Source organism: Diospyros lotus, chromosome 2, assembly GCF_014633365.1.
Source record: "Diospyros lotus cultivar Yz01 chromosome 2, ASM1463336v1, whole genome shotgun sequence".
In the NCBI taxonomy this organism is placed as follows: Eukaryota; Viridiplantae; Streptophyta; class Magnoliopsida; order Ericales; family Ebenaceae; genus Diospyros; species Diospyros lotus.
This window is the reverse complement of record NC_068339.1, coordinates 24,852,322-24,865,727: the sequence shown is the minus strand read 5'-3', so window position 1 is coordinate 24,865,727 and position 13,406 is coordinate 24,852,322. Positions and strand designations below refer to the sequence as shown.

Below are 13,406 nucleotides of genomic sequence, written 5' to 3'. Positions count from 1 at the left end.
TCTCCACAAATTCCCTCATGTGTTTTGTTCAAGGCATATTCGACATCTTGGGGGTCCAAGCATTTCAATAAGGGTGTTGTGAAGGCCCTTTTATACAATGTTCCATCATTTATGGTGAACCTGGTGCCCCTAACCTTCATTTGTCTCGTGGCAACAAGATCGGTGTGGACTTCACCTGTTCTTAGAAATTTCTATAAAGGTCTCCTCTAGTCATCACCAACTTCTATGGCAAGGACATCTTTATCTTCTTGAGGGTTTCCACTAGAACTTTTTGCTCATTGGCTTCCTTGGCTACCGCTAGCTTCAACAAAGCATCTGGGTGACTATTTAATGTCCGATTGATTTATATTGGCTAGAATTCATTGGGAAGTTGTGTTAAACCCATAACTCTTCGCAAATATTGTACCATCAATAACTCTCTAGCTTTGTACTGCTCCTAAAATTGCTACACCACTAGATGAGAATCACTGTGTGCCACCAGCTTCTCGACTTCCATTTTCTTGGCCAAGTTCATTTGGATTATTAAGGCCTCATATTCTATAATGTTGTTGGAGCTTGTAAAATCAAAACATAGTGATTATTCAAAAAAGTCCCCCTTAGGAGATATTAGTGCCACCCCAGCTCCACTTTCTTGTGTGCTTCATGCCCTGCTTGCCAATAGCTTCCATTCACCAAGGTCCACCTTTGGTGATTGTCGTTCATGCGAGCATTCTACTATGAAGTCATCCAAGACTTAGCCCTTGATGTTTTGTCGAGGCTAAAAATCGATGATCAGTTAAGACCTTTATAAGATGGGCTTGGAAATTAGGCCCACAACTTTTGGGAAGCCATTACTAGCGCTAATGCCACTCTCTCAGCATGGGGGTATCTCGTTTCAACTCCTTGGAGAACCTTATTATTGTAATACATGTGTTAATCCTTTTGTTTATTCTTACTCAAAAAGACAACACATACCATAATTTTACTTACCCCCAAATACATGAAAAATGACTCCCCAGTCTTTAGCCATGTTAATAGAGGAACTTCCTTCATATACTATTTTAATGCCTCAAAGGCCTTTTAGCATTCATCTATCCACTTGAAACTTTTCCCTGTCCTTAAGGTCTGAAATAAAGGCAAGCTCTTTTTTGTTGACTTTGAAAATAATCTATTAATTGTAACTAGTCTTCCTATCAACCTTTGAAGTTCTTTAATTGAGGTCAATGGTGTCATGTCAAGTATTACTTATATTTTTTTTTGGGTTAGCTTCAATGCCCACCTGTGTTATATATCATGTAGCTTAAGAACTTTCTTGATTGTACCCCAAACGAGCTCTTGTTAGGGTTTAGTCGCATATTATCTTCTCAAAACATGTTGACGACTTTCATTAAACTTTTTAGCATGGGATTCATTGCCTTTACTCTTTACTATCATATCATCCGCATATGCTTCCATAGTGTTCCCCAATAGGTCTTTAAAGACTTTATTCACCATCTTTTAATATGTAGTTTCGGCAATCAATTCAAATGGCATTATCTTGTAGTAGTATGTGTCCCTTTCTATGATAAAGGCTATTTTTTAGGTGTCTGAAAGTTGCATCATGATTTGAAGGCATCCCAAAAAGGTGTTTGGAAAACTCAACAGCTCATCCATATGTCTCATCAACCAACCTATCAATTCTAGGCACTAGATACAAATCCTTTGGGCATGCTTTGTTCAAGTTGGTAAAGTCTACACAGTTTGGATAAATCCGATAGCCAACAGCTTATTGATTTGCTCATCCAAACCTTCTTATCTTTTTGGGGTGATGTTTCTTTTTTTCTTTTTTTTTTGGCGAGTCTCACATTTGGATTTACATTCAGGCAAAGAGAGATTACTTTCGAGCTTATCCCAAGCATATATACCAACATCCATGTGAAGGTATCAGCAATTTGCCTTAGGTATTTCATTATCTCTCCCTCATTTTTTTCTGGTAGTTGGCTCCCCACATAAACCACTTGTTTCCATGTCATCTTGGTGTAATGTACTACTTCCAACTTTTTAATCTATTAGGGTTTCCTTCTTACCTTTTTTCTTCATAGAGGAGATACAATAGCTTCATGCCTTCCTCTAGTCACATCGGACTTGCTATATTCCATTGGTTATCGAGAATTTCCTTAACAAGTACCTTAAAGTTATTACTATTCTCATATCATTTAGGAGTGGACACCCCAATATAATGTTATAAGTTGATGAAAGTGTGTTGACTATCATTTAGTTATCCTACTTGGTTGTATTCTGAGGCTTTGTCCCTAAGGTGATTGCGAGTTGTATTGCTCTGGCTATGGGGACCGATTCTCCCATGAAATTGAATAAAGTAGAGTGGAATTCCTTCAGGCAATTGTTGTTATTGGAATACAACAATTAAATTTATATGTCCTATGAAATAGCTCTAAAGGGATTAGCGAGGAAGTGGAGGATATGGTTTGTGTTGACAAAGGGGTGATGGTAAGCGCCTAGCTAGAGGATGGCTTGATATGCTGTTCAGGAGAGTAGAATTCTTAGGGTCAGGCTCGATCTGCTATTTGGGAGAGCAGAAAGGATGGCCTGAGTTGTCGAGTGCAATCAAAGCTTGCTCAAGTAGAGACCATGCTTACTCAAGTAGAGACCAAAGTTAGTCTAGTAAAGGCCAAATTCACTTGAGTAAAGAGTGTGCAGAAACTTAAAAACTAGCTGTTATTCTAGCCATTTGAGACATCCAAAAAAGTTCCAGATTTGATTCTAACAACTTAAGAAAGGATTTCAAAACATCCCTTCAGCATAAATTAAATATCTAACCGTTGGGATAAAATAGAATGGAATATATCTTGATTATTTTTTAAGTTTTTCCCCATTGGTAAATAAAGGTAACGATTATCAAGAAAGTAAAGCTATAAAAGGGACATGAGCTTTAAGAAGAATAGATGATGCAGAGCTAATTTATTCTATAATCATTCTCAAAGGAAAGTGCTCTCAAAGCATTCATCATTCATAAGAAAAAGAGAGAGAGTGTATTTTTACCTTAATATTCTTTTTATCTGTCTTTTATTTATAAGAAGTTATTTTCATCATTTGTTTTCAATCTTGTAAAAGCTTTTCAAGGTGATAAATTTACATACTTCTCTTATTTTATTGGATTAGTGTTTGATCCCTTTAAAAAAGAAAAGTGTAAGAGGTTCATCTGCTCCTTATAAAAGCTGTTTGTAATTGGTTATTGTTGAGCTAGTGAAAAGAAGAGGTTATAGCTACACCTATTAGAAGTTGAGGTTATAGATGTGCCTGCAAAACTTATAGTGAGGAGTCAAGGAAATGGATTAGGCTGGTTGAGTCGAACCACTATTAAATCCTTGTGTATTGCATTTTTCATTTCTCTCTTTTATTTCAACACTGTCATTCTTCTTTCAACAAGGGTTATTTTTTAGTAAAATTTGAGATCAGTTTTATTTCTCCAGCAAAAGCTTTCTAAAACTTAAAAAGGGTAAGTTTTCTTGTATTAAATTTATTTTTCATTTATCAGTTTTTGTCAAGATTATATTTGAAACATTAGTTTAAATAAGGCCAAATTGTTTCATTCAAAGATTCTTTAAAATCAAGAAGCATTTTAGAAACCCAATTCACGCCTTCTTTGATGTCTTTTATTACTCACACATTTAATCCACTTGCACGTTGTTAGTGTAGGTGAGATACCCAATCAGATTGAACAATACACTGACAATTGCAATCATATTTATTATTAAATAAGGAGTTATTCAATTTCACAAGAAGTCGTTCTATTAGTTTCTTGTTATTATTGTAATAACCTGATGAAACTAGATAAAAGTCCATATGATGTATATTGTGATTAATCTATAAAGATGTGAAATAATACATCATAGTTTCTAGATATCATTAAATGTCCCAAGTCGTAGCAATGTCAAGAATGAACATTGACAATTGCGGTAAGACTTGCATGTGCTATGTTTTTTCTATGTGATAGTAATGAGAGTCTCACACCCATAGGCATAGGGAAACCTAGACAAGTACATAGGTGATCAATGTTGGAGAATGTGTCACTGGACATGACTCGCCATGAGAGTCAATTTTGGTTATGTGTTGATGGAATTCTCATACAAAGTGGGTGTAACTAATCCTTGGACTTGAGGTTCTCACAATCATCTCATAAGAAGACTGGTATGCTTTGACATCATTTCGATGGGTCTAGATAAAGGCTGCATGTGGGCAATCGTTGGGCACATCGTGAGGCTTATGGAGATGGGTGCATAACCAAGATGAGACTCGTCTATCCCTTGATAGATGATGATGTATCTAAGGTGTCTTCGGTGGATCTTCACTTTAAATCCATGGCCATGGTGAAAGAGATCAATAAGGAGTTATTGATTCACTTTCTATTAAGTGAGGATATCCAGATGACCGAAGAAAACTCATGTGATTGTAATTAAGTAACACATCGCCGGACTTGATATCACATAAGATACATTGAAAAGATGATCGAATTACACAGTAACCATGCTTGTGAAAGGTTGTTTGTGGATTATGAATCCATTTAAACATGACGTCTTGCTAGAGGCCAATCTTGTCTTATGTGTTCATGCCAACATATTTAGAAACCTAATGAGTCATATGCAATAGATGCGGTCCTTGGCTTAAACTAGGAGAGCGGGCATATGGTTAAGTGGGACACTTCGACAAGAAATTATGTTGTTGTAGGTTCTCACGAAAAAAAAAAAGAACAAATAGACGTAATAACGTCGATATGACGAGGGGTCATCATAAAGAAAAGAGTTTCCTAAAATGACAATTGATTAAATTAGGAAGGAGTTTCTAATTTAAGAATTTTCTATTTGTTGAAATGATAAATAGGAAATAAAATACATTTGGCCTTAAATTAATATTTGGGATAAATTCGATTTGGGCCAAATATTAAATTAAATATTATACTTGGGCTAAATTGGATTTGGACCAAATATTTTATTTAAACTTATTATTGGATAAATGGGTTGACTCATATCCACTAGGGTTTAAGAAACCCTAGGACTCCTCTATAAATACCCTTTTAAGGGTTGCCTAATTTATGAAGTTTTATGCGATTTTTCAAGAGTTAAAAAACAATTATCGTTCACCCTCTCTCGTTTCTTTTGGCATCGATTCGAAATGAGGGCGTCATTTTTGTCCGTACACAAGCCGTAAAAAGGAGAAGGAGCTAGCACTCTCATTCCACTCTCCTGGCCAACGAACGCGTGTCGCATATCACGAGTTAGAGGCTGAACACTTGGACGGCTTAAATCTAGAAACGACTCGAAATCTAAATGTTAGATTTATTTTATTATGTATGTGATTATTTTGATTTCAACGTTGATCCAATTGTCGGGATCGGGGTAAGATTCAAAATTTTTGAACTACGCTACTTGCCCCATAGTGATCTTGCTTTACTTTCACTTGTCCCCTCTCTCTACTTCTTCTTCACATTTCCTCCTATCTCTATCTTCTGTTTGAACATATCTTTGTGGTCTTCTATTCTTGATCATGGATTGAAGTTGGTTCATCAAGTCATAGCACTTGTCAGTGTTATGTCCGTATGTTTTGTGGAATCTATAGTAGGCATTTCTATCTCTCCCCATGGGCTACTCTATCCTTTGGGGAATTTTAATAGGTCAATTCTTTTAATAGTTGTGCCAAGATATGGGATTGAGGCTTAGAAAGTTAAGTGTAGTTCTTGTATTGCAATTTGGCAAGCCGCCACTTCTCCTGAGCTTGTCTTCTTTCTTGTCCTCACAATCATCAAGATCTCATCCCTTCCTCTTCCAGTACTTCTCCTCATTTGTCTTGACAGTTCTCATAACTTTTGATTGAAGTATATACCTATTGGCAATAACAAACAAGCCTACCAAGGTAGATGATTGATCGAAGGCCAAAGATTTATGTAATGATGTGGACCTGGTGCCTTGTAGCATGGTTGCCACTACTACCCCCACCTGCAAGTCTCATAATTCCAGTGCCACATTGCAGAACTTGTTTACGTATTGTTTCAACTCAGATTTCATTTGTTTAAAAGTGAATATGGAGTTTTCGGGTAAACTATTATACCATGCTTAAGCGTGATCTATCAAAGTCAAAGGGAAAGCGCGAAACATAATTTCATCTTCCCATCCGTGTAACATCATGAAGGATTCATAGTTTTGAATATTCTCGTGAGGGTTGCCCTTGCCCAAGTATGTAGATATTTGGGGCATCTTGAACTTCTTTGGTAAAGACATATCCATGATGGCTAGGGTAAAAGGGATTCTTCTTTGGGGTTGATCTTATGACGCATGTAATAGCTTTTTCTACTCCAAGACTTCTTTGATAATTCTTTTCATATCCACTGTCTCGCGAGCACTAAATTTCGATAGGTCCTTGACTTTGTTGATTTTTTTAACAAAATCCCTTAACAGAAGGTCTAGAGATACTTTCTATTTTGGGAATCCTATTGGGAGCCTTTACGCCTTTTTGGTGTCTCTTTATTTTCTTTATCTTGAATCCAAGGAAGAGAAATGTCTCAAGTACAGGTTCTCCGAGAAGGAGTGGATTGTGACCGAGTTATTTGTGGTTCCAGTGTAGTCTCAAAACTTTTTTCTTATATCCCTTGGAAAGGGATCAAGCTAGACACAAACTTTCTCAAGTCTAATGGTAATGCCACACATGGGATAATATTTTGCAATAACCCAATAACTTCTCAAAGTGCCTCAATTCCTTCTTCTTGTTAGCACTACAAGGCTTCATACTTTACCCATGGCACCATGGGAAGAGCCTACCCAATTGGGTTTGTGAGTCTAGTGGGATGAGTTTCCTACCGGCCCTAGGGGTGATTCCCAACTAGGCTTGAGAGTGAACTCCCAGCTAACCCTAGGGTGACTTCCCAACTAGTCTTGAGAGTGAATTCCTAGCTAGCCTTAGGAGTGAGACTCAGGTTGGGCCTAAGGCTGAGAATCTCGAGTGGTACGAGGTGGGTAATCCTGTGGCAGTCTTATGGGGCATGAGAGAGCCTCTTGTGCCCCAAATGGGCACCCTAGGAACTGAGTTGCTGCTCTTTCTTGACTCTGTTGATTAGTGGTGCTTCTTGTTCGAGTCATTGCAAGCTGATTCATTAGCTTTTCGCATGGTTCCCATAAACAACACTAATTGTTGTTGTTGAGATACAACAATAAATTTATTTGATTAGGAACATTATCGTTAGACCACCTTAGTTTGTAAGGAAGAAAACAATCAGAGTGTATGGGAAAGTCCCTACGCAAACACTCAAATACTTAAGTCAGACACTGAGAATGCTAAAGACTATAGAACATAATTTTCACTAGTATTAGAGATTTAACTTTTATGGAATAAGTGTATGTCTATTTATAGAAGGGTATGAAGTAATTCTATGTACTCTAGGATTAGGATTCCTACATATAACATTAATCTCTTATAGATGACATTTATCTTTTTAGAGAAATTTCTAGATATTGAAGTTATCCTAGTTTGCGTGTTTCATGGGACCCTACATGTACTCTGGGAAATGTTTTGGCAGTGAAGTCGTCTCTGGGAAGGTGAAATTTTCACCCCCGAGCCATAGCTCTTGGGTTGCGGTCGGTTTGCAGCATCCTTTGGTCGTGGTTAGCCTGTGGTAGCCCTAGCGGGACAGGGGACTGCCCCTACCCCAACGATTGTCTTTAAAGGCTCGCGGCTAGCTGTTACCTTTTGTTGTGAGAGTGTTCTATCCTACGACCCTCTGCCACTAGGCTAACCCAGGTTACTGTGTTGACCCATTTATTGTTATTTATTAATTAATTTTTTCAACGTGTGTTTTTGCCATGATATATCACTAACAATTCCAATAACTCTAGAAAATCAGCCACTTAACACAATTATCGAGTTATGACACTCTTTGTCATAATCTCTAGGGAATGCTTTTTATGAGAAATTATCATGATGAGATTGGATGTCCTACCTTTATCTTAATATTTATTCAAAATCATATTATTGAGAAGCTTCATCTCTATACGATTGGCTTACCCTTCCTCATCTCTATTTGATTTGAATTTAAAAATTGATCTTACAATTCCTTTATCAACTCAAAAACCTTAACAATATTTCAACTTCGCAAAAAATATACTCCTTGGAATCTTTTAAATCCTCTTTGTATCACTACAACCAATCCTTTTAGGCATGGAATGCCTAAATAAATAGTAGGTGTTCTTTTTCCTTTACATACTAAGTTGTTATATTTGTAAATTCTGCACTACTTCCCAAAATCAACATATTTGCATCCATGAGACACTAGCTCACCTACCAAGATCATAATGTTATAAATTTGCACCAAAAGCAGACAAATAATTCGCATTGAGAATCTTCCTAATGGCTCCATTGTGAAATATTTAGAAAACATCTATCGTGCCTTTAACATTTTGTTTTACTTTATTTTCCAAATTGATGTGACCATAATCTTCATTAGTTTGCAAAACATCAAACATACCTTAGTCCTTGTGAATATGCATGGATGCAATAGAATCATCAGCTAATGACTCTCAACATAGTCACATATCACATCTTCATTATAAATGACCTAGTTAAACTTTTTAAGGAATCTTCATCAAAATCATTATCAATCTTCATCTTACCTTTTATCTTCTGCTACAATTATTAAAAACTTTCAAGATTCAACCTATTTGGATTCTTCTCTTTAACCTATTCAACAACCCTAGTGTTCTTCTTCTTCTTCTTCTTTCGTTCTTTATTTATTTATTTTATTTTATTTTTCTTTTCTTTTCTTTTTTGGTTGATGATGAAATCTAAAAAATGATAACATTGAGCACACAACTCAAGCTAAGGACTCTAAAGGAGCAAAAAGGTAGGACCACAACCAACTACCCACTAGACAAATGCTTATAACCAATCAAAATAAGAACCAAAACACAACAGAACAATGCAAACAACACAAACTAGCATAAGGCATACAAGCAACAAAGACCTAAACCGCTTACCCTTTCAAGGGTAAACCCTCAAGACCTACAAAAGCTATATTATCATAGACCAATCCACCTAGCTTTTCTTTGCGAATTACCTAACATGCGAAAACCTTTCTTGGTTTTCAAGTTTCCATTTGCATATTTTCCATATTAAGTTGAGTTAGTTCATAAGCTTGCAGCTTTTTTTCTTTGACACCTCCAAATTCCACCCCCCCTTTTTTTTATTAGTTTAGTGTTTAATCGCATCTTCCATAAGTATTCATTTAGATTTCAAGGATGGGTAATTTCTCCTTGAGCAATATTTATGAACTTCCTCCACTATCAAGTTAACTATTTTTCTTTTTATAGGTGTAATGGGATTGAGAGAAGGAAGGGAAGAATCTTGTCAGTCTTTCTATTTCTTCTTTGGTGGATTATTTGTGTTTTCGAAATGGACTTGGGGGACGTAGTTCTCTTCACCTACCGTTGGGAAGATTAGACATGTCTTTTTATAAATACTCCTAACTTATCTGTAGATTAACAAAAAGCCTCTTAGTAATTCTTGTGGATCCTTATTTGTTGCATTCTACCATGCTAAGCACACCATATTAGGCTCTTCTTCTAAGCTTTTGGATTTGTATTTAACAATCTCAAAATCATCTTCCTCTTTCTTAGTCCCAAAAGAAATAACAAGGTTAGGAGTTGACGTTGGTTGCTCCACATTTCACATCTTATTAATGTAACTTGGCTTTACACTAGTAGATTTGACCATGGGTTTTGGTTTTGTCATCATTCTTTCCTCTTGTCCTTCTTCTTTTCTAACCTAGTTCATCGTTGGAATAAAAGCCATAACTCTTTGTTGGGTTTCTTCTACTAACCCCCATGTGAGCATCATCTTCCTCTTTTTTTCATATTTAGATTGTCAAAAGCTCGAACTCGCACCTGCTTTCTTTAGCTTAATTTATTAACTTTGTTCACTTTCATACCTTCTTTGTTCATCGTGCTCCTCATCCCTTTCCATTGTTAATTAGCACTTTAGTTGGAAACTATGATATTTTTGAGTTTTTGATATACTGACCTTTAAGGAAGGGTTTCTATGGGAGTTATTCCTTTAACAAATTTGTGCATTCTAAGATAGTATAGGTAACCTTCCCAATTATAAAAATAATATGCTATCTCTTATAGTTAATGGCTAAACTTAGACAATCCAGGCCTTTATATTTTATATTGGTGATTGATGATGAGTCATTCTGACCATTAAATAATCAAACTATCATCTTTGGAGATTAAACTCAAGATCCACCTTAACAATACAACCAATGAATCATGTTAATCTTTTAGTATTTTCTATGTTCATTTTCCTTGGTGTTAGTCTCTAATTTGAAACCAAAACTCCACATGCACAAAATTGCTAAGTAAAGGTTGTTAATGTGATTTGATTTAATTTATTTAACGTCATTCATACCAAAAAGGAATAGGGGGTGCCTAAGCATAGGTATACTATACGCATTTTTAGTAACAAAAACAAATCACATGGATCTAAATGCAAATAAAACAATTCACAATATGGCTATGGGAGTAATTACCTCTTATTTTTGTAGAATTCTACTATTTAGATCATGCTAGAATTGAAGATTTTTGTCGTTTCCAAGTCTGTACCTAGTTTTTGGTGTTTTTGTTTCTTTATTATAATACTCAAAGAAAGGAAAAAGTGATTGCACCAAATACCTTTCATGTTTTGGCTAAAAATAGGCAATACTCCTGAGGTTTTTAAAAACAACCACGTCCCTTAACTTTTACAGATGTTACACTAACACCTTATTGTTAGTAACTCAGTTAAATTTTTTTAAATAACTAAAATACCCTACACTGGTCATTTCTTATCCATCACTCTTCTTTCTTCCTCTTCTTCCCTCCTTTCTCTCTTTAGTTTGGAGTATAACCTTTATTCCATTCCTCCTTTTACCTCTAACCTCCAAACCAAGCATGTTGTTATGTACTGGTGATTGGAATTGGTTTAGGTTTCAATCACTAGAGACATTGAGTTCCTCGATAATAAAATGAATTATTTAATAACATTATGGTCCAAACCATTATTCTCCATTGCATTTTAATGTTCTTTTTGTTTAAGTCCAAAGCACATGTTTTCTTATCTCTAAATAATGTCTTAACACCTTTGCCTTCATCTTCACATTCAAGTCAATTATGACATCATATTTTTAAACGATAAAAACCCATATGAAACCAAGGTTGAACTTGGAAAAGATGCAAAAAATCATGTCACTATGAGACAATTCATCATCATCTCTCTCACACGTACACTTTTTATGCCGACTAAAACCTCATCTATCCCTTCTCTTTTTAAGGAAATCTCTCAAATTTCTACATCCCTCACGATCAATGTTGAAAATGAAATCTCATTATCTCTATAAAATTGTTTCTGAAAAAGCTCCATTGATCACAACAGAGTTTCATCTTCAAAATCTCATTAATGACCGATGGGATTTTGGGGACGAAACCTTAGTGAATGTAACTATTATCATTCAAGAAGGTTTCATCTTTTTCCTCGCATCATTTTTACAATGGCAATAATGTTTCTTTCTCTCATTCTTTTCTTTTCAACCATTTTTTAGAACCCAAATTGGGTACAACCAACCAATGGTAATGGTCAACTGATAACCGACCATGGCTACATGTGCAAACCTTAATTATTAAAATTTGGGTATAACTCTCTATATGAAAAAAATATAGAGTTAATATTTTTTATATATATAGTACAAAGAAAGAGAAAGAGACAGAGAGACAAGAAGAAGAGAAAGGAAAGAATTAGGAGACAAAAAGAAGAGAAATTAAGGGTAATTGGTGATTCTACGCAGGTTTTCATTGAGCAATGGCGAGTTTTGTTATTTTAAAAAAATAAAAGGTATATTCTGTAATTAGAGCAAACTCTAAGGGTGGTTATTGCAATTAGAAGAAAAAAAAAAAAACTACAGGCAAAAGAAAGTTGTGGTTTACATACCTGGCGAGGACGGCGGTGCACCGGCAGGTGGCGGTGACTGGAGATGGGCATCTATCAAAGAAAGCTTTCTTCCTTTTCTTGAATATAATAATTTTGTCTTGCCAACTGAGAAATTAAAGCAACTAAATTCTATTAATTGTTGCATACCAGTTACATCTCAAACCGAAACCCAGAAGAGACATGCGCTATTCTATATATATGTATACTACCTGATGAGGACAACGGTGTGTCGGTCGGCGGCGCCGGAGTGTCGTTGAAGAACCGGTAGCTCTCAAACCTGTAATTACAGCTGGGTCCGACAACTCTCCCTCCCACCTTCCCGGCGCAACAATCTTGTCTCTCGGCAGCCTTAACCAAGCAATCCACGCAATCCTGCTCGGACAAATCTGGCGTGCACTGCATAAGCCCATAGATACTCCAACCAAAGTCTGGAACAACGGCGATCCCCGTGGCAAATTTCAGGCGATCGCCACCAGAAGCTGTCTTACCCCGTAGACTGTCCAACAAGCTTGCCAGCGTCTGGTTGAATTTATGATCCGCTACGCTCGATCGATCACTGACGTTCCACATGTAGAAAATCCGATCTTCTGGCATACTGATCAGAATTCCATCCATAGACTTGTCTGAGTAACGGAGCATGCAGTAATCGTACCATCCGAATGCTTCCTTATGGTTTGAACAGACTTGAGTGAGCTTCATGGTGGAGTCGTCAATACAACTGCGGCAAGTTTCCAGCGGAACGTCTCCTCTGCAGAGCGCCATTGCGTAAGCCCCCCGGTTAGAGAAGCTGTAAAACCCATGCTTATCGATGTTGGATGAAAGGGAAGGGAGGAGGATGTCGAGGTTCTTCTGGAACGTGGTATGGCCCGTGTTAAACGTGGTATGGCCGGTGTTTACGCAGAGGTAGTGCAAGAAATCAGGCGGGGCGGCGATGGTTGCGATCAGAATGTGGGAAAGGAGAAGAAGACGTTTCTGGCGGAGCATGTTGGGAATGGGATACATGCAGCTAAGAAAAGAAATGGTAGGTTAATTTGGGGCTCTGATTTTTAACAAGACTGCAATTTGCAAGTCCATCATTATCATTGAAATTGATTTCCACAGCATTTTTTTTTGTTAATTAAAATTTAGTCTTCCATGCATACATATTCCACAAATCAGCTTAATTTTTCTTGTCCTGTATTTTTGTCTTATTTTGAAATTAATACAAAATTAACATATTAATTATAATTTATTTTTAATTTAGGGACAACAAGCCCTGGCCAGCAGCAAGAAAGAAGGAAATGGCATGATAGTCCAGCAACCAGAGGCAAGCGAGAGGTCGGTGGTCAGCAGCAGGAAAGAAGGAAATGGCATGATAGTCCAGCAACCAGAGGCAAGCGAGAGGTCGGTGGTCAGCAGCAATCAGCAACATGATACTGAGACGTAGG

General features: G+C 36.7%; 1 protein-coding gene across 21 annotated transcripts in view; it reads right to left on the bottom strand.

The window, feature by feature from the left end:
- Positions 1–13,031, bottom strand: part of LOC127794047 (cysteine-rich repeat secretory protein 38-like) — a 48,070-nt gene extending 35,039 nt beyond the window's left edge. For 10 of the 21 annotated variants that reach the window (XR_008021527.1, XR_008021526.1, XR_008021529.1 and 7 more), the window contains exons 1-2: positions 12,189–13,029; positions 11,980–12,101 (exon numbers count right to left, since the gene is read on the bottom strand). Coding sequence is in view for 10 of the 21 variants with exons in the window: in XM_052324922.1 (XP_052180882.1) it covers positions 11,980–12,084; positions 12,189–12,981 (898 nt within the window). In the remaining 11 variants the exon portion in view is untranslated. Of the gene's footprint in view, positions 1–11,979; positions 12,102–12,188 lie in introns of all 21 variants that reach the window. The other 11 variants (XR_008021524.1, XM_052324928.1, XM_052324929.1 and 8 more) reach the window with 6 other exon arrangements.
- Between the last annotated feature and the right edge of the window lie 375 nt (positions 13,032–13,406).